General features: G+C 48.9%; 1 protein-coding gene across 2 annotated transcripts in view; it reads left to right on the forward strand.

The window, feature by feature from the left end:
• MAPKAPK2 (mitogen-activated protein kinase-activated protein kinase 2) overlaps positions 1 to 24698 on the forward strand; it is a 32190-nt gene that overhangs the window by 2943 nt on the left and 4549 nt on the right. For both annotated transcript variants that reach the window (XM_023758988.1, XM_023758987.1), the window contains 3 exons: positions 23987 to 24126; positions 24266 to 24330; positions 24541 to 24620. In XM_023758988.1, coding sequence (XP_023614756.1) covers positions 23987 to 24126; positions 24266 to 24330; positions 24541 to 24620 — 285 coding nt within the window. The remainder of the gene's footprint in view (positions 1 to 23986; positions 24127 to 24265; positions 24331 to 24540; positions 24621 to 24698) is intronic.

Below are 24698 nucleotides of genomic sequence, written 5' to 3' on the forward strand. Positions count from 1 at the left end.
TACCTGGGCAGGGAGCCAGTTGTGTTTGGAAGTGTTCAGACGATATAGTTCCCTGATGAAAACTTTTGAGGTCTGGAACTTTCTCTGTGAGATTCCTTTCCTCTCTCTTGGATTTCTATGCCCCAGTACAGCCAAAAAGGGCCAGTGCAAACCTGCTTTGAGACCCCAGCTTTTGTGCCCTGGGGGACGAGGCAGTCCCTGAGGATGAGGTCTGGTCTGCTTGCTCCAGGGAAGCTGCGGTGATGGCTGCGGGGGCTCCTGGTGTTACTGCTTCATTGGCAGAGCAGGACCAAGCCCAGGGGCTGAGCTTCTGTTCAGGCTCTTTGTTCTCTTACCTGCTTCCTCTGGCACAGCCGACACAGAGCTCCCCCTTCCTGCTGTTCTCTTTGCATTGCATCTCCCTGACATCAGTCAGGTGGGTCTCCTCGGGCTGAGATGAGCTCCAGGCCGCGGTGGTGGAGGGAATGGAGTCAGGATGTGCGCATTTGCCTGGACCCCACAGTGAATGTGGACGGGCGTTCACAGAAGCTGCACTGGCCAATATGGTAACTGTAGCCACATGTGGCTATTTAAAGTGAAATGAAATGAAATTAGTACCTCTGTGGCACTAGCCACCTTTCAGATGCTCAGTCGTCAACGTTTTGGGCAGCGCAGGCAGAGAACATTCCATCGTCGTAGAAGGAAGGCTCCTAGTGCTGACTCTGAAGGAGGTCGTTCTGCATCTGGGAAAGGCTTCCCTGAGCTGGAGCGGGATTTGTAGAAGAGCCTGAGGGAGGTTTTGAGGTTCAGGCCAGAGGATCAAGAGAAAGGGACCTTCAATAGTATTTAGTTTGTCTTGTGTATGGCCGATGGCCATCTAGCCCAGTGGCTCCCGAACCAGGATGATTGTCAGCATCACCTTGGCAAACATTTGAAAATACAGATTCTGGGCTCCACTCTTGGTATGTTATTGAGTTCAAGACTCTACAGGGTGGTATTCAGGAAGGTGTATTTTTACCTGACAATGATCAGGGTTTGGCCACCCACCTCTGAGCTATGGAACCTCTGCTTAAATCCCTTTAGTGATGGGGAGCTTCCTTCTTTTTAGAAACTTACCATCACAAAAAATTCCTCTTGTTAAAGATCAGTGTTTATTAAGTTCCAGATTTGTTTCCAGCACTTGTAATATCGCTCATCGCTCACTGTTCCCGAGCCTCACAGATGCTTGGGCACAGCCTGCCACGGGCTCTCGAGATGCAGAGATGGGACCCCACCCCCAGGCTCCTCCTGACGGTCAGGCCTGGCCGAGAGATGGAGAAAGGTGCACCTCTCATGGACCCTGACAGTGGAGCCCCAAGGAGTGTCCGTCTGCTGGGGAGCACGTGTACCTTCCACCTCTCCGAGCTGTTCCCTGGGAGAGAGGCCCTGATTCTCTTCCCGGGCACTTGCTTTTCAAGGGCGCTGGTCTGGTTTTCTTCAGAGACTCCACCATCCTTCCCAGTCAGATAGGACCATAAACTCCACTTCTGTTTAAAGACCTTAGTAGCCTCCCCTCCCCTCCAGCGAAGGGCTCCGACTTCTAAACATGGTATTCAAGTAAGCTGGCGTTGGCCTTCCTTTCCACCTCTACCTCATCGCACACCAACGCTCGCCCTGCCAGGAGATGCCTGCTGCCCACTCTGCAGTGTGTTCTAGGCTCCCATCGCGTCTCCTGGGCCTTCCACTTGTGCATCCTTTTATGTCCTCATAGCACTGAGCTGTCCTTCAAGGCTTAGATTTCACCCTCCACTCTAGGCAGGATACCCAACTACCTTTCTTATCCTAGTGGTGTTGATACTTGCTGTATGACTGCCATGCATGTGACTTCAGTCGCTCCCATGTCCTCTCCTGCTGGACTCTGAGCTCCTGAGGCCAAGGCCTGGCTTGCTGGGACCTCCCGTTGCCAGTTTAGAGCTGCGTGCTCAGCTGGGGTGCAGCGCCTGCCCACAGGAGTGGGTCGGTGTCCTTCCTGTTTGCTGCTTTGGGACTCTGATGAGACTGCCACAGGGCCCGTTTCCAGCACCAGCATTGTATCCCCAGTGGCCTCCGCCTCATCAGCTCTGATGAGAAAGTGACGAGAAAAGTGCTGTTTAGCAGCTGATAATTAACAAGCAGGCATGGGGCCTTGGCTGCCTCAGAGGCAAACTGGTGTTTAAACAATAAAGTTTTTAAAATCAAGAATTAAAGTGTCAGCTGCAGAAGCAGCTACATCCAAACACAACCTGCCCTTCCCCCAGTTAGAGGAGGCGAGTGGGATAATGAGTGAAAGCAAAGGGTTCTCTGGCCTTGAGGCATCCAGGGGAAGAGGCTGGGTGATGGGAGCCGCGGCCAGGAAAGAGACTTGTGCTTCTGTCTCGGGGGGGGGCGGGGGGCTGGGGCTGCTTGGGGACTGGGGAGGGGCTTCCCTGGACAGGACAGGACTGTCCATGTTCCCTTTCACTCCCGGTTCCTATAGGGTGACTAATTTTTGCCAGGTGGACAAGAAGAGAAATTCAGTAGGAATCAACGCGGCTGTTTCCCAAGGTGGTAAAGCACACAGTTTGTGTGCGGCGATGAATAGAGGTAGTTGGGTGCTCCCTGGTGGAATGCCATCTTGTTTTCTTCCGATGCTGCTGGGTGGGAGGAGAGCTGACATCAGGCCTCCTCCCCTCCTAGGTCAGAACCAGAGCAGGAGGAATTCCCCGGCCTCTTGGTGGTGCCCGGATGCTAACCACAGCCTCCCTCTCTGCTGAAGGTGTTCTAAGAAATCTCACTGTGTGCCAGGAACAGGCCGTGGCTGCAGAGCAAGGGCAGCTGCGCGAGAGGCAGAGACTTCCTGTGGGGGCCCTGCCTCTCTCACTGCAGAGGTCAGCGAGGGACACCCTTCCAGAGTCTCCTTCATTCCCAAAGACTAGGGAGCCCGTGGTAGGAAAACAGGCTGCCCAAGGGTCTTCCCCAAGTACACCCCGGGCACACGCCTGTTTCCGACCCAAAAAGTTGAGAAACAACTTTTTTTGGAGGTGGGGGCCTACCATCAGATCTAAGAGATGCCCGAGAGATGTAGCTTGAGTATGCAAAGTCTGGACCCTGGGAAATGTTGACCGTCGATGCCGTGCCTGCGTGTCATTGTTACCTGCCCACTGGTGTCTGGCCCTGATGGGAGGAGGGTTGAGTGAGAATCTTCGCTGGTCAAGCTCGGTCAGCCTGCTACTCCTTCTAGGTTTCTCTGTTGGAATTAGTGGTATTGGTGCCTGAGCTCACTCAGACCTTGTGTGACATTTATGGCGGCGACCTCTCCCCGACCACAGGTGTGTACATCGACTGCGGTCACCCAGTTACCCTTCTGGCCAAATGCAAAACAGTGGGGAAGTCTAGGGGGAGACTTGGTGAGGGAATGAAGCCAGCTGGCTCCTCTGGGACCTAGCACAGGTGATTCACAGCCGAGGTTGGCTAGAGTGTGTGCAGAGGTTGAGTATCTTGTATGAAGTTCCGATTGTCCTGGCAGAAACTTCACTCCGGTTGATTTGAACGGTGAGGATACCACCAGTGTGTGTGTGTTCATGAACCTGTTCGTTCATCTGTTCACCAGAAGCTCATTGAGGGGAAAAGTATATATTTGCTCCAAACGGTAGAAGAGCAATGTACCGAGAGTTGGTGAACATGGAGGAAAGACACTGCAGTCTTGGACTGTGTTGGTGGAATGCCAGTTCTGAGGTGTTCTGTGATCAGGTAAATCTGGGAAACATTCTGCAGTGCACTTTAACATCTTAAAGGCTCTGAGAAGTCCTGTAGTAAAAGAATCTATTTGACTTTGTATAACCTAGTGCTTGTGGCATATACAGGACCCCCTTTTCTGACTTATCAGTTGTTAACATCCTACAGAAAAGGTCTGAGAAATGGCAGTACAATCCCCCTGCTCTGGAAGAACTGTCCAGTGGTTCAGAGAATTCACCTGACTGCAGGTCAACACAGGTTTGAGAGGCTTAAAAGAGGGGTGTGTGTGTGTGTGTGTGTGTGTGTGTGTGTGTGTGTGAATGCTGGGGGTGTGGCAGAGAAGGGCCCCTGGCAGGTGGCTTCTATTGAAGCTGGCCCTGGCTGCATCCCTGCTGGCTTTGTGCTTCTGCAGGAGGCTTTTGTCCTGACTTGAACATACTGAATAATACTGAATAGCAGCTACATCTGTCATGCCTGGGAAGCGGCAGTTTGCAGCGTGGGGGGTGAACAAGCAGTGAGCAGCACCCCTGCTTGAGGCCCAGGCTACTGAGAGCTCCCCCGTGTCAGAAGGGAGGGGCTGGTGATCCCAAGGGCAGCTGCTTGCTAATCCTGGCTATGGAGGGGAGCAAGATTTAGCACCCTTATCTCTGCATTCCCCTGTCCAGTGGGGGAGATTGTGTTGAACCTGGAGGTGGCAGCCAGGGAGAAATAGGTGGGCTGGGTGTTTTCTCCCTTCTTCCCCAGCCAAAGGGCCTCTGGAGGAAGGTGGGCCAGGGTGGAAGGGCACTTGGCTCTCCATCACTCGGAACGGGGATGAGGGTATTTGGGTTTAAGTTTAAGAGTTCAAGTTTTGATGTGGGTTTACTAAGGTTTGTGGAGTTTTAAAATTTGAGAGTCCTGGGTAGAATTGTTGTCAGGCCATTGGAGACGGGAGGTGGGTATGGACGATTGGTTCCCAGATGGCTAGCCCCCTGAGAAAGGCCTGGGGGGGCCCACTGGGTCCTTCGCTTGGAGCAAGCTCAGGCCCAGGAATCCCCGAGCCTGTTGCAGGCCTCAAGCCCTCCCGGCACAGCTGTGCCAGGAGGTCATGGTGATTTCTAAGGAAATTGGCCACTGGGGAACACATGAGAATGTGGGTGGGAATCAGCCACTCTCGCTGGGGAGCACACGCTTCCAGGGTGAGCAGACATCAGTGTCATTAAAACACGCCCAGGATTTCCTATCTTTGTACGTGTGCGTGTATGTATGTTTTGTTACGCTGCCTTTTCTCTTTTGACCTTCCCAAAGGGAGGGGTATTAGTCTGTCCTCAGGAACTAGGGTGAGCTGTCTGTCACCTCCCAGCTCCTCTGGCTTCTCTCTGCCTTTCCTCAGCCTCAGCCACAGCCACGGCCTCAGCCACAGCCTCAGCCACCGCAGCCGGGGCCGCTCAGATGGGAGGGGAGCACACCCAACCCCTCCGATCGTTGCCTGGGTCAGTAGAAAGGGCAGATCCCGGCCTTCAGTCCTCCAGTCCCCCTTGAGCAGGAAGTCTGGGTGGACCAGGGTTTGGTTTGGGAAGCAGGAGTATTATTAGCTGCTGCTGCCAACTGGAGCTGTGTTTGCAGACTCCCAGGCTCCAGCGTCCCAGGAGGGACCAGCAGCTCTGACCCCTGAGGACTTGCTGTGGCCCCCCGGCCGGGGAGCCCTTGCCAGGAAGCTCTGAGCTCACTGAGGTGGGTGTTGGGTAAGGGTGGAGGGGGACCTGGAGTCGGGGAGGAGCAGGGATGACTCCCTCCTTCCCCATCAGCCAGGGATGCATCACCACTGCCGGGAGTGCATTCAGGGCACTTGTGGACAAGTCAGCCATTCTGGGAATTCTTTTTTACCCAAAGGTGGGGCCCTCCCCCCCTCCCAGAGAATGCTGGGAAGGAAGTTCTGCCAGAAGTTGCTTTTGGCTTGTGAGGTAATGGTCTTTGGTTTGAGAGACACACATATTCCTCTCCCCTTTAAGATCTGAGGGCAGGAGCCCTAGACTCTTGAGTGGGTGAGGCAGAGAAAGAGGGGATGTTTACAGGTACTGAAATGTAGGAGGGGCTCCCCACGGCTCCCGGGGTCCCCAGGACTTTTCCAAGGAATCTGCGTGGTCTCCTCAGGGGCCTGGGTTTTGGCCCTCACGGTGCCGCTGACCAGCTGTGGACCCTTGGCAAGCATCCTACACTTCCTGAACCTTGGTTCCCATGCGCCTAAAATGAGGGTCATGTTGGACCCATCTAGATTGCAAGTTTAAAGGTGATCTTATACACAGAAGGGCTATCTATAATAATAAAAGTGTAATATGCTAATTAGACCAGACATCCTTTCAGATAAGCCAGGGCTGTGAGGGAAGCCCGGGTCCCAGGTGCCAGAGGGAAGCCTGGGTCCCGGGTGCCAGGGAAAGCCGGTGCCGCCCAGGGGAAGGAAGGCTGACTCTTGCACGAATTTTGTGCATTGGGCCTCTAGTAGAATATATAAAAGCTAAATAAATTTTAAAATTAAATTTATTGAAGTAACATTGGTTAATAACATTATACATTTCAGGGATACAACATTATAATTCCATATAACAATTCCATATTGGGTAAAGGGATTTAACCTCCCTTCACCCCTTCTTCTCTGGTAACCGCCATTCTGTTGTCTGTATCTATGAATTTGTTTTTTTGAAAACTAGACAAATTTCATGGTTATATTACTTACCCAGGGAGGGAGAATGATGTCGAAGAGTTTAGAGTTGGAAGAAACCTTAGACCTCAGGTGGGCTAGGCATATGTTAGATTTTCCAGAGGAGGGGCAGCGCAAGTGGCTTGTCTGCAGGTACTCGGCGAGTTAACTGCAGAATGGGCATTAGAACCGGGTCGGCCCGCTTTCTGGCATAGCCTTCTATCACTTGGTATACTCTAGGATGCGTGTCCCTTGGGGTAGAGAACTACAGAGTAGATAGATCAGAGCACAGAAAGACCAACAGTTTGCATGCAATTCAGTTTAAATTATCCATGCCATTGGGGGTGGGGGAGGGAGAGATAGTGGAGTAGATAATATAAAAATTATTAAAATTGGGTTTTTCAAAATATCAGTGCATTTTTATCTCCTTAATTTTCTTGGGCTTCCATAATGTTCTGTGTCCCAGAAACCTGCTATGTGTTAGGGGGAGGGTACTTCTGCTCATTGATTCAGTGTTCGCTGCTCTATAGAGTGGATAATCCACACGCAGATACTTGAGAGCTGGCTGTACCCAGTCCCTTTCTTTGAAGACATACTGACGCAACAGCAAGCTCCGTGCCGTTGTGTGTAGGACACTGGCTAGAGCTCGCTGAAGCTGTAACTGCATCTCTGCATCCTTTGGCTCTTGTCTGGAAATGTGGTTTGCACAGATGCAGTGAGCGTAGACTGTCAGAGCTGGAAAGCTCTTTAAGGATCCTCTAAACTGGTCCCTTCAGTCCAGGGGAAGGTACCAAGGCCAGAGAGGGGCGGAGACTTGTCCTGGGCACAGAGTAGGGTAGTGATGGAACAGGTCCCATGGGAACAAGAGCTACAACCACAAAGGTCTGAGCACCAACCTCACATGTGCTCCATCCTGGCTAAAATCGCCTGTTGCCAGGTCAGCCAGGCCTCACGCAGCTTGCAGTTCTGCCCCGGAGAGGCTGCTGTATTGGCTGAGACGGTCCCCCTTCTTCCCCTTGCCCTCCTCCCGTGACCTCCCAGCCACCTCCTCTTTTCCTTGTGCTCCCTACTGGTTGTTACTCCTCTCGCACTTCCCCCTCTTTATTATAAAACACGTCAGATATGCAGCAAACTTGAAAGCCTTGTGTGGTGAACACTCATATACCAACCACCCAGATTCTGCCATGAACATTTTACTCACCTTGCTTTGTTACATCTTGCTCCATCTTTCCATCTCCTTATTCAGCTATCAGCATATCTCATTTTTGGGGTGTAAGTTGCAGACATCAGTACACTTCACCCCTAAACATTTCATGGTGCATAGATTTTAATTAGAATTCAATATTTGTTCATGCATTTTTGTGTGTGTGCTAAGATTTATATAAAGTGAAATGCTCACGTTTTAAGTGTATCATTTTATGAGTTCTGATAAATGCTTCCATCTGTGCAACCCAAACCTCTGCCAAGATATAGAATATACATTTTTATTACCCTCGTAAGCTCCGCCATGCTCCTTCCCAGGCAATCACAGTTCTGGTGTTTTTGCACCATTAGTTTGACCTGTTCTGGAATGTCATATAATGGATCGATCAGTATTATCTCTCCCATGTAAGGGCCATCCACATGGTTCCCTGTATAGGTCGTTTGCTTCTTTTTATACTGAGTAGTATTCTCTTGTTGGATGTGATATAATTTGCTTGTCCATTTTCCTCTTGATGGACAGTTGGAGTATTTCCAGCTTTCAGCTATGACGAATAAAGCTCCTATGAACATTCTTGCACAAGTCTTTGTGGACATAATTTTTTATTTCTCTTGGGTCAATACCTAGAAATGGGATTGGTGGGTCAAAGGAGACTGTTACTCTGCCCTGCTACCCTCTGCCCTGCTACCCTCTCAAATTCTGGACCCAAGATGGTGTTAGAAAGTGCCTACTTTCTAGACCAGTGGTCGGCAAACTTAGCCAAATATCAACAGTACAACAATTGAAATTTGTTTTGAGAGCCCAATTTTTTAAACTTAAACTATAGAGGTAGGTACATTGTTATTAACTTAATTAGGGTACTCCTAAGCTGGCTTTTGCTAAAAACATCCTCAGTCTGATTGAGGGACGTTCGCTGAGGTCGACCCCTTCCAACTCTCCCATCCACACTGGTCTTGTATACTTGTTTCAGATAGACAAGTATGGATGGGAGAGTTGGAAGGGGTTGACCTCAGCGAAAGTACCTCAAAACAATGTACCTCCCCCGCGCTGCGTCTCCCGTTGACCGACCGACCGACACCCCCCACTTCTTTTAACGCCACTTCTTCAAAATAGACTCACCCAGGCCGAAAACCCACTTCTGCGTATGGGCCACAAAGTTTCAATCGCACTGTACCTGCATGCCCGCACGTGGTATTTTGTGGAAGAGCCATACTCAAGGGGCCAAAGAGCCGCATGTGGCTCACGAGCTGCGGTTTGCCGATCACTGACGTAAACTATTCTCTTAGTGTAGAAGTTCTTGGTGAGCCCACCTGACAGCCTCTGCTGGAATGTTCCCAGGAGTAGAGAGCTCTCCCTTCCAGGCCCCTGCTCTTGGGGTCAGCTCCTTGTCATCTGTACCGTGGGGAACCAGGTAGGACAAGTCTAAGTTAGCTCTCTTCTCTCTGACAGTCCCGTAGAATTTCAGGACTGTTATTACATCTCAGTCCGGAATTACTCCTTCAGGGTTTCTCTTCTTCAAGCTAATTGTCCCAGTTTATCGAACCCTTCCTCGTGACATGAGTCTCAGACCTCCTGCATCCTGGTCATGATTCTTTGGAATTTTTTAAACATGTTGCCCAGAAGTGAGCACTGGATTCTAGATGTGGTCTGAGAGCGTGGTTGGGTCTGGACTCCTATCTTGATCCAGATACTTGGTCTGTCAGGAAGTTGAAGGTGATGCGAACTTTTTGGGAGCCATATCCTGGCGTTAGTGAGTTAATGTTTGTAAACAAAATACCACAAGTCTGAGGTGGTATTAAGATACTTACTCAGCTTGAAGTCATCTAGACCCTCTAATATTAATGGCATTTATTGCATTAATTAATAAATAATAGCAATATTATTTACTGATACTTGCCATGACCTCACTTAATCGTTGCCATCACCTAATGAGGAAGGTACTGTTAAAGATAGCTTAATATAAGCTGTTTGGGTTCAAATAGGGTTTGTCAGCTTCACCATGTTGTATTTTGGACCAGATAATTCTTTGTTGTGGCAGATCGTCTTGTGCTTTTTAGGAATTAGCAGCATCCCTGGCCTCTGCCCAGCAGACCCTAGTTACAACCCTCTCCAGGCCCCCAAGTTGCAACGATCAAAAATGTCTCCAGACTGTGGGGGAAAGTCATCTCAGGCTGAGAACCATTCCGAAGATGTAAACCTTAGCCCGGCCAGCATGGCTCAGTGGTTGAGCATCGACCTATGTATGAACCAGGAGGTCACGGTTCGGTTCCCGGTCAGGTCATATGCCCGGGTTTCGGGCTTGATCCCAGTGGGGAGCGTGCAGGAGGCAGCTGATCAATGATTCTCTTTCATCATAGATTTTCTCTCTCTCTCTGAAGTCAATAAAAATATATTAAAAAAATAAAAGATGTAAACCTTAGTGAAAAGAATTTAAGTAATATAGCTCTTTCCACTGTTATTCTTTAGTGAATGTACTTGTGTATTATGTCCTTTGTACAGACAGTCCTTGGTTTTTGTGGTTCCAATATGCATGAATTTCAGTCGTCACAGTTTAGTTACATAGCACCAGTCCCTCAACATCATGGCGTAAAGTCCAGTTGCCGTGGTATATTACCCCACAGATTGCTTGGAGCACAAACGTTGCTGCTGGCTCTTCAGTCCACAGATCACCATGTACATAGAGATGTTTGGGATGACCAGTGACCATTCATGTCCCTTTCAGAGTCTGTGGTGGGCCACTCCCCATGTGTTGTTGACTTCACATGTAGACAGGAAAGTGTGCAGTTGTGCTGCCTCCTGTCTCCCAGTGGTAAACTCATGTGACATTTTATAAAATTAGATAATCAGAAGAGGGACTTGGCCCAAAAGATGAAGTGTCAGCCAAGAAATGGAAAGTGGTAATGCTGGAAGTGAAAGTTGAACTGAGCATAAATGGAATTATAGAATAAATAACCGATTGTAGGAATGTTGACATTGCCACCATTCAAGACTACATATGCAGCCCTGGCCGGTGTGGCTCCGTTGGTTAAGCATCTTCTATGTACTGAAAGGTCACTGGTTTGATTTCCGGTCAGGGCACATACTCAGGTTTTGGACTCGATCCCCAGTGGGGGTATGTGCAGGAGGCAGCTGATCGATGTCTGTCTGTCTCTCTGTCTCTCCCCCTTCCCCCTCTCTCCCTCCCCCTCTCTCTAAAATCAATAATAAAAAAATATTAAAAAAAGAGAAAGACTACGTATGCAGCCAGAGGAACTCAGTGAAGGCAAACTCATTGACTTGAGTGGTTGTGACGGGAAAGATGAAGTAATCCCAGAGGAAGTGACACTGGGAACAAACTTCATGTTGAGGACACTCTTGGAGGTTATTGTGCAACATTAAAAGTGCAAAGGAGGAAACTTTGGAAACTGATCCAAACTGAGAAAGGAGTGTGACAGTCTGCAGACACAGAAATGATGCTCCATCTGCATTGCAGGTGGCAAGGCAAGCGCTCTTCACACCGGATAACGTTTTTACAAAGAAATAAAACTCATTCTCAGTGTCTCTAATTTTTTTATCACAGTGTACTAGATAAATATTAGTTTTACCATTTTTTCATTTCTCTTCATTTATAACTGACAGTAAGAAAGTTTTTAATGTTTTGGCAATTTTTCAAAGTCATGGAACAATGTTATTTTTCCTTATTGATGATTAGATCGCCAGGGCAATAAAAACATTACAAAAAAAGAATATAGTTTTTTGGAGAAATTTTGATCTCAGTATATATAGATCTACCTCATTCTTTATTATAATTGCATATTATTTTATGCACCATTATGGATATACCATAATTTACTTAACCCTTTTCTAGTAATGGATATTTAGTTTATCTCCACTTTTCCCCCCATTTGAAAGACTGCTGTAGTGAATCTCTCTGACAGATACTATCATTAGCTCCATTTAATGTATGAAGACAGTGACGAGAAAGTGAAATACCTGCCTAAGGTCAGGCAGTTACTAAGCTCAGAGCTGGCATTTGAACTTGAGACGGTCTAATTCCACGCCCTTGCTTTTAACCACAATGATTTACAGCTCATCTTTTCTTAGAAGTATCTTTTAACAACAAAACAACAGCAGCGAAAAATAGTAGTAGAGTTTATTGAGCTAGGCACAATTCTAATGGCAAATCCATTATTATTATTATTATTATTATTATTATTATTATTGTTAGCTAAACAGCAACCCTGTGAAGTAGGTACTGTTATCTCTGTGTTATCTTGGAGGAAACAGGAGGTCTAAGAAGGTTAAGGCACTTCAGGTTCCCACGGTGAGTCAACAGGCTGCCGGCTGCAGGACCTTTGCTCTCACTCACCCTCTGTGTGACCTGGATCTGACTTGAGAAAGGTCTTTCATCACAAGCTGTTGTAGATTATCTTTTTGAACCTAACATATGACCTTGTTTTCGGTTAGTTATAGCCCACATTTTTACTTGCTGGAGTTTTTTTTTTTTTGTCACTTGCAAGTTTGATTAGCTTGCTGTCTACTCTACCTTCAACCAACTTGTTGGTTAACTATTAGGCAAAGCCAAGGATGGCATTACTTGGTTTGTCACTGGAGGTTTTCTCTGGGTTTAGCCAACAAGCAAATATTGAGTATGTCCTGATGCCATGTTCGGGCCTGAGATTGGGAATCAAAAAGTGAATAAGACAGTTCCAGCCTCCCAGGGGCACAGTCTGTCCAGCAGGGGAGGAACAGTCTTGTAAATATACTCGTGAGTGCCAGAGTAGGAGTTTAACAAGAGTCCTGTGTGAGGCGAGAGGACAGAGGGGCTGACTGCCTGGAAGTCACTGTCAGGGAGGCTTCACAGAGGAGGTGACAGTGCATTGGTTCTTGAAGGATGCAAAGTCTTGGCTTGTTTGAGGACCCCGAAGTCCAGTGTAGCTTAAGTAGGGGGGTGTGTTGGGAGGTGAAGGCACAGATATTATGGGTGGGAGCTGAGGAAGACCACATGAAGGAATTTGGGTTTTATCCTGTTAGCCAATGGACATGTTTAAGGAAGAAAATGTCCTACTCAGATTTTCCTTTCGGTAGTTGACCCAGGATGTATTGGAACAGATTACGTACCATCTAGAAACCAGTTAGAAAATGCACAAGAGCAAAAGGAACCAAGCAAGTGGCAGAAAAGGGGAGATGGGCGAGGGAGATCTTTCCAAGATTGCTTCAGTGGGTGTGGGAGGGAGAGAGGCTGAGGATGACTGATTCAAGATTTATATCTGACAGCCTGGCTAGATGGTGATGTCATTGTCATTGACCGAGACTGGGGAGCAAGTGAGAGGGAGCAGTGAGTTCACTTTGGTGCATGTTCAGCCTGTCCTAGATCCATTAAATAACACATTGTTATTGGTCATTTATAACAATTGCAAGTATTATCGAAATGCTTTGTCATCACACCCCCTTTTTCTTTGTCATCCCAAAGGTCTGGCTGGAGACTTTATTTACTTTTATAGACGTCAAAGCCCCAATGGATCCGACCCTTGGCCTACAACTTAGTAACCCTGCTAAAAATGGTAGTCAGACTAGTTTGCATGGCTTCGCAGGGAACCCAGGCTAGGTCATGATGGTCCAGTTGGTGATGGTCCAATTCATGATCTGTTCCAGAGCTTCGCCAGAGGCAGATGTGAAGTTGAGCAGTCCTTCTTATCAGCAATTCTTTTTACATATTGTTCCTGTTTCCTTGACTAAGCCGTGACCTCCTGGAATGCCCAAGTGTTTAGTCTGGTGCCTGGAGCACAGTGAATGCTGAGGAAACACATACTGCCCCAAAGCAGAGCATTGCCCATCTCAGAACCAACCGTGGTTCTGGAACCTCCTGCAGATTCTTTCTGTGATTCTTCTAAGATTGGCCTCTTTTAACTCAGTCGTCCTCAGGTGATTATAAGTTGGTCTCGCTTGGATTTGAGGTTTCCCTTGAATGTGTGTGTACATGTGGAGCCTGTTCCAGTCTGAAGAGCCTTCTCCTTCAGAGTTAAAAAGAATGGAACATATTGGAGGTGAACATTCCCCCAAATCTGTCTCTTTGAGGGGCCCACTTCCTCCTCTGTTCTTTCAGCTTTGCATGTAGGTTTAAGGCACTCTTCCTGTAGTTCTTGCATGTTTACAAGCTCTGCTCATTCTGTTTCATGAGCCACTCTCTTGGGTCTGTCCTGGTTACAGGCAGTTTGCTCATGTCTTTGGATGCATCCCTTAGTCTCGGAGCTCATCAGAGCTGCCCGTGCTTGGCCTTGCCATCTGGGGTGTCTGCTTCTGGTTTCTTTTCTTTCTTTTTTTTCTGCTTCTAGTTTCTTTTTTTTTCTTTTTCTGCTTCTGGTTTCTTTTTCGGGATTATGTGCTTTAGATGGTCACAATCCACGTGTTAAAGATCAGGGCATATTTTTCAAAATGCATTCCCTTTTGGGATTTCCCTGTTCATCTGTTCCTTTGTGTCAACATCTGGAAGTCTAGGCTAACCAATTGTTTTTGTCCCCAGGTTTTTTCTTCTCTCCTTCTAACTCTAATATGACAAGGTTACTTCCTGTTGTATTCTTATTATTGTTTTTGCAAACTAAAGTTATTTTATTTTTGTGGGTTTTTGTTGTTGGTGGTGGTGGGTTTTTGTTTGTTTGTTTGTTTTTTTACACAGTTGACTAGACTTTGCTCCCTGGTCAGAATTGGGTTTAGGGTTGTAGTTCCCTTCCTTGCATCCTTGGCTGTGTGAGAGGTAAACTCTTAGTAAAGCAAGGCAAGAATTTATCCGGTGTCCTGCTCTTAGCAGGACATCTCTTTCTCAGATGTCCTTGTGTCCACGCTGGGCAGCTCTGTCTTGTGTCTGGGCCTTTTTGCTAACTGTGTTGGAAAGATTGGTTTATATCTTTTGCCTGACCATGTATTCTTCTCCCATATGTTACCACTTATGGTTCTTTTTCCTTCTGTCCTCACTCGGCTATCCTTCACTCTTAGGCGAGTGGAACTATGGAATTATTTTCAGGGGTGGTGGGTATGCATATGTGAATGTGTGTATGTGTGTGTGTCTGTGTGTGCGTGTATATACCGCCCTCTTGATTTATATGACCCTTCTCTTCTTCCACTTTCTCACCTCCCATTAGATCTCTTGATTAGGTATACCAGTACTTGTCAGGAATCTTATTCCTTAAGTTGGGGTGATGAAGATGAGATGGCATTTGTCATTCCCAATTAAAAATTTAAATTTGCTTTTAGCGGTTGTACGGGGTCAAATTGATGGAGGCTGAGTAGGCCAGAAGCAATGTTCCTGACCCCCTTCCGACTTAATTTCTCTTGGTAGTTTCTCCATCTCTGGATTTTCAAAAGTCATACCTAGATACTACAAAGAATGTGGCATTTTTCTTCCTGCCACTCAGGTTTTAGCGTAAAGCCAACTGGAGAGTTCAGTGTGCTTCCTTCTTCCCCCATCTTCCCTGTGTCCTAGGGAGCCATGCCTCGGATGCTGTTGCAGGCCTCACCCGTAACTTTGTTCTGAGGTGCAGTCTGCCCTTTTCGTCTTCTGCACCGAGCTCTGTGCGGGGCTGACAGATTCACAGGTAACTGGGGAGAGGCCAGTGGACACAGCAGGCAGGGAAGACATTTAGGAGCATGGGACAGGGCAACAGTAAACTGATGTTAGCAGCTCAGGGTTTGGCAAAGCCTCCTTTGTAATGAAAACAAAAGAAAAGAACTGGGAGGTTAGAGGCTGAACTGGGTGTGAGTCTGGCCCTGTCACTTTCCAGCAGGGGGCCTTGGGCAGGTAACTTCACTGGGCTTGGTGGTCACACCTGTAAGTGGAGCCAGCAGTCGACTGTTTCAGAGTCCTTAGGAGGCTGGCATATCGCTTACTTTCTATATATAAAGTGCACCTGACACATGCGGTGCAGAATACGTGGAAATTCCTCTTTCTCTTTCGAAGTCATAATCATCTGCGAGAAGAAGCAGAACTATCTGTGCGCTCCAGTCTTTCAATTTCCCACCCCAGACTCGGGAGAGCCTGCGCCCGCTGTGTTCGGTGCTCACGGCCGTGTAAGTCAGGAGTGGTGGTTTGGACCTTCGGCCAGCTTTTCATCATATTTTGGTTGAATTCTCCAGGAGGATGGCCAGGCCTTTACATCAACTGAGTTACCCTCATACTTAGAGTTCACCAGGCCCTTCTTCCGGTGGCCAGCGTGGGATTCCCGTTCCCGCTCACCTCCTTCTCTACAGGAAGGTTGGCTTGCATTGGGGCACATGTAACTGTGTCACTGTCAGGTCAGGGGTCAAATTAAGGCCTGAGGCAAACTGCATGTTAGAATGTAAACCCTTGACTTAATTAAAAATGCATGCAGATGATAAATATTTAAACAATAGAAAGATATAAAATGGAAAGAAAAAGGGAAAAAAGATACAGTCTTCTCTCTAGTATCTACTGTACCCTAGTGGTTAACACTGTTAACATATTTTTTGGGGGTAAATTCCTCTGGAAAAATTTTAAGCATCCACAAGTCCATATATCTTTCCTCCCTCTGCCTTAAAAAACGAGCAAAACAACGATGACAACGAAACACCCAAATGGGATTGTATTTTATATTCTGTTTGGTATTTTATTTTTAGAAATTAAGAGAAAAACACCAAAGAGGAAATTGTCAGCTATCTTACCACCATTTATAATTAATCACTGATTAACCTTTTGGTGTCTTTCTGATTATACCTTAAAAGTCAACTACATAATGTGTATGCAGTTCCATTAAAAAAATTAGAACATTGGCGTGAAGTTAACGTGTGTCCTGTTCTCTGTCTGCTTGCCCTTCGTTAACACCCCTTCTCCCCAGGCTGGGTGGCCTCCCTCCCACAGGCCTGCAGCCACGGCGCATGCATCTCCACCATCCATCCCACCGGCTCCTTAGGGGCAGGTGGATTGTTACCAGTTCCCCTTTTGCCATTAAAATCACTTAGGAACACATCTGTAGGGTGATTTCCTAGCTGGGTAGGTGCTGGGTCCAAGGTTTGAACATTTACAGTTTTGATATATATGACCAAACGCCTCTAAAAATCCACTAGTTTATTTCCCTACTGATAATATGAGAGAGTGCCTTTTCCTTCCCAAATCTTTGCATAAACTCGGGAGTTTTATTTTGTATGTTTTTGGTCAAACATTTTGAAATCTTGCCATTCTGGTGAAATTGTGATCATTGTCTTTATAAACATTCTCTTGTAATGAGTTGCATTGAGTATCTTCCGTTTGGCCATCTGTGTTTCTTTGTCTTTGAAATAAGAATTCTTTGCTCATTTTTATTTTGGATCCTTAATCTTTTACAATTGATTTGCCGGAGTTAAGTTAGCCTCTTACCCATCATGTGTTGCAAACATTTAAAAAGTATTGTCATTGACAGTGTGAGTTTTAAGGCTCTGGCCTGTTCGTTGAACCTCGGTCCTGTGTGGCCACCCCGGGAAGTCCTGGAGATTGCGGGCGGGGACCCCAGGAAAGGTTTGCTCGTCTTCTGGGCAGCGTGGCGTGGCTGTTTACGGCTTTTGGAACTGGATTCCCCGTTGTGAGTTTTAGCTTTGTTTTGGGTGGGGACTCCCCCCTCCACATCACATGAATGAAAGTCAGTAGCAAGTAGAGGCTTTTACCTTCCAACCAAGTGTTTGGGGGTGTGTGCAATATTAGGGACCCCAATGGTGTACTTCTGTGTATCTTTTATTATGGTGACCTTCTGAGGTTAAAGAAATCTGCGAGATGTATGTTTAGACCAGTTTCTAGGGGAGGACCATCCGTTGCTCCTCACTGAGCTTTGCAAGGCTCCGGAATGGGGAACACACACACACACACACTCCCACCCCCAGTAGGTGTGGAGGGAAATCGTCATTTCAACCAAGACGTAGCTGTTTGTCATCTCCTGTGTGCCTGAGCTGGGCTGGATGAAAAGGGACCTGCGACACGCTCCCAGCCTTCGGGCAGCTCTGTAATTTGGGGAATGAGACTCCCCACCACCAGTGCTGACTTGGTGGTAGCTCCCTATTTTCTTTGCAGCACAAAGCACGATGTGCAATTTTAAAAAGACACACAAAACACACCCACTGGTTTATTGTGTACCTCGTGCACTAAAGTGTAAGTCCCATGAGGGCACAGGCCTTCCTGTCGTGTTCTCCGTTACATCCCAGCACCTCCCACACCAGCGTGTGCCCCAGGTTTTGCTGAGGAATGGCATTCTGGGAAGGTGAGATCGAGTACTGCGTGTGCTGTGTCTCCTCCCCATGTCCCTCCCTGGCTCCAGGTCCAGGGATGGAGGCAGAGGTGATAAGTGATGTAAGGACATTGTGTCCTGGTCCTGCGGCCTCGTGAGCTCACACCTCCCTTTCCACTAGTACAGGGCTGTGGGGGACCCAGCTTCCCGGGTGTAGACGGAAAGATCTTTGAGACTGAACAGCTGCACTCAGTTCTCCTTACCACCTCCCCAGGTCCTGAGCTGCTTTCTTGCTCAGGACTCCGAGATTCTAGGTCCATAGACTTGGTGAGTCCAAGCAGGGTGGCAGAGCTGCCTGGAAGCCCCGAGCTGCTCCCTGGCCATATAGGGGTGTGGGTGACAGCCTCTGATTAAAATTTGGAGAGCTAAGCTTCTTTGCCTCTTTAAAAAGTACATGTACTAATTATAAATCACCATTAAATAAAGATATAATTACCATCAACATGTTATAGAGTATGAATGCTCTTCCTGTTATAGATATACACACATACTATGTATATCTATGTGCATATATATGCACAGATATAAATAAATATACAGCGAGGACTGTACTGTACATAAGGCTTTGTAACTTTCTCTTCCACTTACTATCAGATACTTTTTGATAAATAAATTTAAGGAAATTATAGATTGGAACTTGTGCTGCAAAAGAAAAAAATAGACAATGACAATGATGGTGACTGAGAAGCTAACAGAGACTTAGTAATTCATTTCTAGTAAATATTATTCTGAAGCCTCATCTGAAAGATTATAGATTGATAGATAAATCTCTTGCTATTGCTGGGCACAGAACTTGTTAGCCGTTTCTAGATGAGGTAAACAACTATTGGGATACACACACACACACACACACACACACACACACATCCTTAAAGCTCCATTAGTACCTTTAGTACCTGAGGATAAAATTCTAACAGTAATTTCAAGCTCCAAGGTTTGCACTTTAAGGCATATGTCCATTTCAGCCCCCACTTTCGGCTCTTGTACCACAGCCCTGGACAGATCTGTGCCCTTTGCCTTGCCATGGGTGGTGGGCACGAGGCTCTGGGAGCAGTGAGAATGGAGTTCATATTCCAGCCCTGCCACGGACTACTGGCTGAAAGGCCTTGAACTAATCGCTTAGTGCCTCTGAGCCTGAGTTTTGCTATTTATAAAATAGGACGCTTCCTCTTGGGGTGGGGGTGAGCATGGCTGTGAGGGTTCCCCATTCCAACTACTGACACCCCAGTAACACAGAGCACTCCCGGGAGCAGGCTTCCTGCTCCTCTGGCTCTGAGGCTGCTAATGTCCGGCTGCTCTGTGCTGAGGTTGCGCCATCGCCCGTGCAGCAAGCCTCCTTCTCAAGTCCTCCTTTCTCCGACCTGGAGAAGCATCCAGGTCAGCCTCAGCCCTCTCCATGTGGGGCAGGTTGGGGGGTGGCGCCTGCTAACCTACTTGGGAGTGCAGAGGCTGTCTGATACTAGGAGCACTGCACACCTACCACACAGCGCCTGATGGACTTTAAAAAAAATATATATTTTATTGATTTTTTACAGAGAGGAAGGGAGAGGGATAGAGAATTAGAAACATCGATGAGAGAGAAACATTGATCAGCTGCCTCCTGCACACTCCCTACTGGGGATGTGCCCGCAACCAAGGTATATGCCCTTGACTGGAATCGAACCTGGGACCCTTGAGTCCGCAGGCTGACGCTCTATCCACTGAGCCAAACCGGTTAGGGCCTGATTGACTTTTGCATCACTCTTGGCACCGGGTCAGTCTTGGGAAGGGATGGCTTCCTCCCTCATTACATTGCAGCCCGCCCCAGCTGTCCAGTTTAGGCGGTGTAGGGAGGGAGCAGGAGAGCTCAGGGCTAGGATGCCAAAGCCTGCTTCCCTCCCTGTGTTTTGGTCCCCCGCTCTGCCCAGTGCTAACACCCTAAATGAGGTGGGCAGGAGTGGGATTGCAACTCCCCACCCCAATGGGACTCTAATAGTGGGGGAGGCAGGGGGCCGGGAATGGGCAGAATAACCATCGCAAACCCTAGTGCAGTGCTTACCATGTGCCAGGAACCATTCTTGGTCACTCACATAACACGTGTGTGTTCATTGGTTTAATGTGGACAGGTAGTTACTGTCCTGTTGAACGGATAGGAAACTGAGGCACAAAGGGATGAAGTGGTGGTGGAGCTTGTGCAGGGGATGCTCCCGTGGGGCGTGGCTTCTTCCTCCCGTCCTCATGTCTGCCTCGCTGGTGAGCAGGCCTCAGGCCCGGCCTGTTGCTTCCCTTTGCCCTGGCTCTGCTCGGCTTGGGATGCTGACCATACTCCAGTCTTCCCGTGTGGACGCTTGCGGGGAAATTGGTGGGGAGATAAGTGGGACCGTCCTGCCTCCCTCCAGGTTCTGGCAAAGACAGAAAGGCGGGGAACCATATTTTGGGAGAGGTCCCATATCTCCGTTATTGCCACCCTTACCCTAGAGGTCCCCCCAGGTAATGGACCCTGTGGCCTGCTCCCTGGCCCTGCCACACTGGTAGGCGGGCTTGCAGCCGGGCCCATGCAGCCAGCACAAGGCAGCAATCTCGCCTGCAGTGCAAGAGAATCTCAGACGCAAACGTGGAGGGAGGAGGGAAGTCACAGTATCTGTTCCAGGTTTAGCATGCGCTTAAAATACTTCACAGGCTTCCAGGCATTCCTTGCCTCAGAGCCTGTATGGCTTTTTACTGGGAAGACACTTTCTCCCTTCAGATTCAGGCCCGCAGGGCTGTAGGGGCCGCCTGTGTCCTTGTTCACGCTCAGGGGCGAACCTTCCCCAGGTCCCCTCTTGGCTTCTGGTTGAACCTGCCACCGCATCTCTGCTGGTTGCCCTGTTAGCACCTCGGGAATCCTGTTTTCTCTCCTTGTCCCTTCTCTCTGGCTGAGCTCAGGCGCCTCCCCGCTGTTCTTTACTTAGCCGGGTACTCCAGATTAGCACATTCTTGATTTCCTCTCTGCAGGCGCTCTGCACGCCACAGCTGTCCACCAAGCCTCTTTGGCTCTTCCCGGCTCTGCCCTGACGTCAGCCAGCCTGCCCTCCTGACTGAGCTGAAGGTCTTGCTTTCATTGCTTGCGTTGGTTTTCATATCCACTCAGGGACTTCCGATAAGCATGCGCCTGGATGTCAGTTACCAGTCTTCATGGGAAAATTTGATTATGTTTCTCTTAGAATTGAAAGGTGCTACCCTTTCCACCATGTACTTATTTTGTTAAATTGAATCCAGTTTGACAGATGGGGACACCCTTTTCAGAAACGTAGTTGGCTTCCCTGACACAAGCTGGGACATGCAGACCTGGGACACCCATTGTGTGTGATTCCAAGGCCAAGTGTGTTATATACTAGGTCCATCAGCTTCCCTGCAGCTGGAGAAACGTGTGTGAGCCTGGAGATGGAATGTGCCTGGTGCCACATACGCTAATGTGTCTAAGGCAGAAGGAAAGGAACTTGGAGTGTGTGCTCCGATTTCAGGAGGGGCTGGGGGGCGTGCTCTTGGGTTTGGCCTTGTTGCTTCTTCACTTAGCACAGCTCTGGTTGGTTAGAGCTTGGAGCTGGTTCCCAGGGGGTGGTCACCAGGCTACAGACAAACCCAGCCTACAGTCCTGCTGATGACTTGTGCTGGTAACCCACGTGCTCCAGCCTCGGCACAGATGTGATGGAGAGGCCCCTGTGCGGTGGCAGCTATGCTGTGAGCTCAGGGATGAGTGCGCGATAACAAAACACTCTCAGAGGCAGTATTGCATTAGTTGCTTACAATGGCTCTAGGAGGGAGGAGGTCAGGTGGGGATTAGCCCCCCTAACTTACAGCTGCGAAACAGACACAGAAAGGTAAGGACCTCTGCAAGGCTATGATGCAACCAGAAATTGATCCATGACCTCATATTGCCTCAGTAATTTGACAACTTTGTTTCTTCTTCTTTGAGCCTTAATTCCTATGTGCCTGTAGGGGGCGATAGAGGTCTTTCCCGGTTGGCTGCTCTGAAAACAATTGCTCCTGAATCCTTTGAACTTTTCAGTCTTACAGCACATTGTGTCAGTGGGTTACAAGTATTTTCTGTCGACCTTCCTACCCCCCCAACCCCCAGCCCGAGTTCTTTCAGATCAGGAGCCTTCTATTTGGTCTTGACATCCAGCACAATGTGCGGCCCATAGTAGGAGCTCACTGAACGCTTGTGGAATTGTTACATGCACATAAAGTCAGCCAGTGCCGCCTCCTACTCCGCATAGAGCTCGGGAAAGGAAAATACACTTTTTTCCTGGTCCATCCAAACGAATGAAGTTGAGGGTGGCAGAACCCAGACCTGTGCAGTATCCTCATATGGCCACTAGGTGACAGTGTGACCCCATGGGGACCTTGCCTCTTGCCTGCTCAAGACTGAACTAACTGGGCACCTGTTGCCTCTGCAGTCCGTCTGCAGTTGGCGGTCTGAGACTGACAAGTCTCGACCTCCATCTCTTCTCTAAAAGTCGCGTAGTGTACGACAGCACAAAAGGCGTGGGCTTTGCAACCCACCAGCCCTGGATCCCAACCCTGGCTCTGCCTTTCCCTGAATCTGAACCTGGGACCCACTGTTTCTCCGAGCCTCGGTTTCCTCACCCTGTAACATGGCGATTACTGTAAAATTAGAAAAGGCCGAGCATATCATGGACCCCAGCATAGAGGAGTGCTAGTTTATTGTTGGAAATCCCCGCGTTTGCCTTTCAGCGCCCCCTCTCTTCCGCTCCATCTTGGCCATCTGATCCTACTCACCAAGCCTCACCCACTTTCCAGCAGGTGCCTTAGCCCAGCTCCGCTCCCTCTTGGTCAGCTCTGATTCCCGCTGTTTTCCTCTGCTGTCAGCCTCCCCTTCTGCCTGTCCAGTTCCTGCTTAGCCCAACTGCCCCCTCCCACCCCAGCCCTCTAAATGCCCAAAGAAGTTGGGTATGTACTGTAGCGCTAATCTTGACTTCCCACAGTTGGTCAGTCTGCGAGGGTCCTTATCTTAATTATTTTGGCATGTGCACTGTGCACTTGGCAGACATTCTGTAATGAGAATGACGACTACTGTTACTGAGCACTGCCAGGCACTCTGCGAGGCATTGTGCAGGATTTTTTCACTTAATCCTCACAACAGGTTTATCCCCATTTATAAAGGGATGTGTCAGGATGTCCCTTACTACAAAGAAGCCATGAGGGACGTGTGGTGGTATCAGCAAGGATCCAGGCAGGTGCCACCTCTCCTGGTTGTCTTCCTCAGTGTGTTGGCTCATCCTCTTAGGCTGTTCCCCTATGGCACCAAGGTGACTGCCTCGGTCCCAGGTGCCATATGTGGGAGAGGTGATGTATGATCCCTGCGCTCCCTTTAAGAGGCCTCTCAGCAGATTTCCTACAAAGTTCTTGGCCGACATTGGTCTTAGGCTTATTCCCAAGCCAGTCACTAGTGAAGGGCCTGGACATAAGGAGACTGGCTTGGACTAGTCAAGGTTCAGCTCCTGAGACTCATGAGACGCAAGTGGGATCCAGGCTCCTTTAATGCCCCCGGCCACCTGGCCCATGAAAGAAGGGGGGATGTGAATGGGGCTTGGTGCTGTAAATAACTCGCTCAAGGTCACAGACCTCATAGGAACCTGGATTCTAAATACATTGCGCTGACCCCGAGGCCACCTGTTGGTTGAATGAAGTATCACAGGTAGAAAGGACTTGCTCAGGATTTGGGGTGCTGGGTTTGAGGGGTCGTGGAGGTACCTTTGCTTATAAATTCTTGAGTTTCTCCATATTGGATTGGGTTTCCCCAGTCTGTCTTGCTCCCAGATCTTCTTTATCCGCGTCTTTCAGTGCCTCGCTGCTGCCTGCCTCCTACAGTAGACTCTATGCCTTTAGTTGTGTAGACTGTCAAGGCCCCAAGGGGTCATTTGGGGTTTCTTTTAGAGCAGAAGAGCGAGCTAAAAAGCTCCAAGTCGGCATTTAGAAGAAGGAGCTGCTAGGGAAAATGCCAAGGAGACTGGCTTGGTAGGGGGGTCAGTGGTAGTGGGGAGTTTATGGCGCATTGGTGGGGATGCCAGCCGGCATGTGGCAGGGCCTTGGAATAGGCCCATGTGGGGCAGCAGCCAGCTGCCCCCTCCTGAGACAGCGCAGTGATTCGGGCGGCTGTTTGCCTTGTAGATGCTGCAGGACTGCCCCAAGGCCCGGCGCGAGGTGGAGCTGCACTGGCGGGCCTCCCAGTGCCCACACATCGTGCGCATCGTGGACGTCTATGAGAACCTGTACGCGGGGAGGAAGTGCCTGCTCATCGTCATGGAGTGGTAAGCAGCCTGCGGATCTGTTCCTGGCCCCGCCTCCCACACCCTGCCCAGGCCCCTCACGGATTTTTCGGGGGTGGGGGTTGGTGATGGAGAGTGGTGGGGGGTGTGTTCTTGAGATCCGACCATGGCTTTGTTTCAGCTTGGATGGTGGAGAACTCTTCAGCCGAATCCAGGACCGAGGAGACCAGGCGTTCACAGAAAGAGGTAGAAAGGGTCTGTTGCGCGACAGGCCTCGGGCAGGCAGGGCAGCGGGTGGCTGAAGGGGCCCTTCTGCAGTGCCTGCCCTCGGTGAGGCCTGCTGAGGCTCCCGCCTCTCCAGCTCGCTGCCAGGGCTGCCGTCCTCCGCTGAGCCCGGGTGGCTGAGTCTGCAACCCTAATGACACACCGTGTGACTTTCTTTCCTCTCCTCCACAGAAGCTTCAGAAATCATGAAGAGCATCGGTGAGGCCATTCAGTATTTGCACTCAATCAACATTGCTCATCGGGATGTCAAGGTACCAGCTGTTCATCACCCCGCCCCCTCCCAACTCAGGTGCTGCTGAGGGCCCACGGAAGGGGTGCCAGAGTCGTCC

The sequence above is a fragment of the Myotis lucifugus genome, unplaced genomic scaffold (genome assembly GCF_000147115.1).
Source record: "Myotis lucifugus unplaced genomic scaffold, Myoluc2.0 scaffold_145, whole genome shotgun sequence".
Classification (NCBI taxonomy): Eukaryota; Metazoa; Chordata; class Mammalia; order Chiroptera; family Vespertilionidae; genus Myotis; species Myotis lucifugus.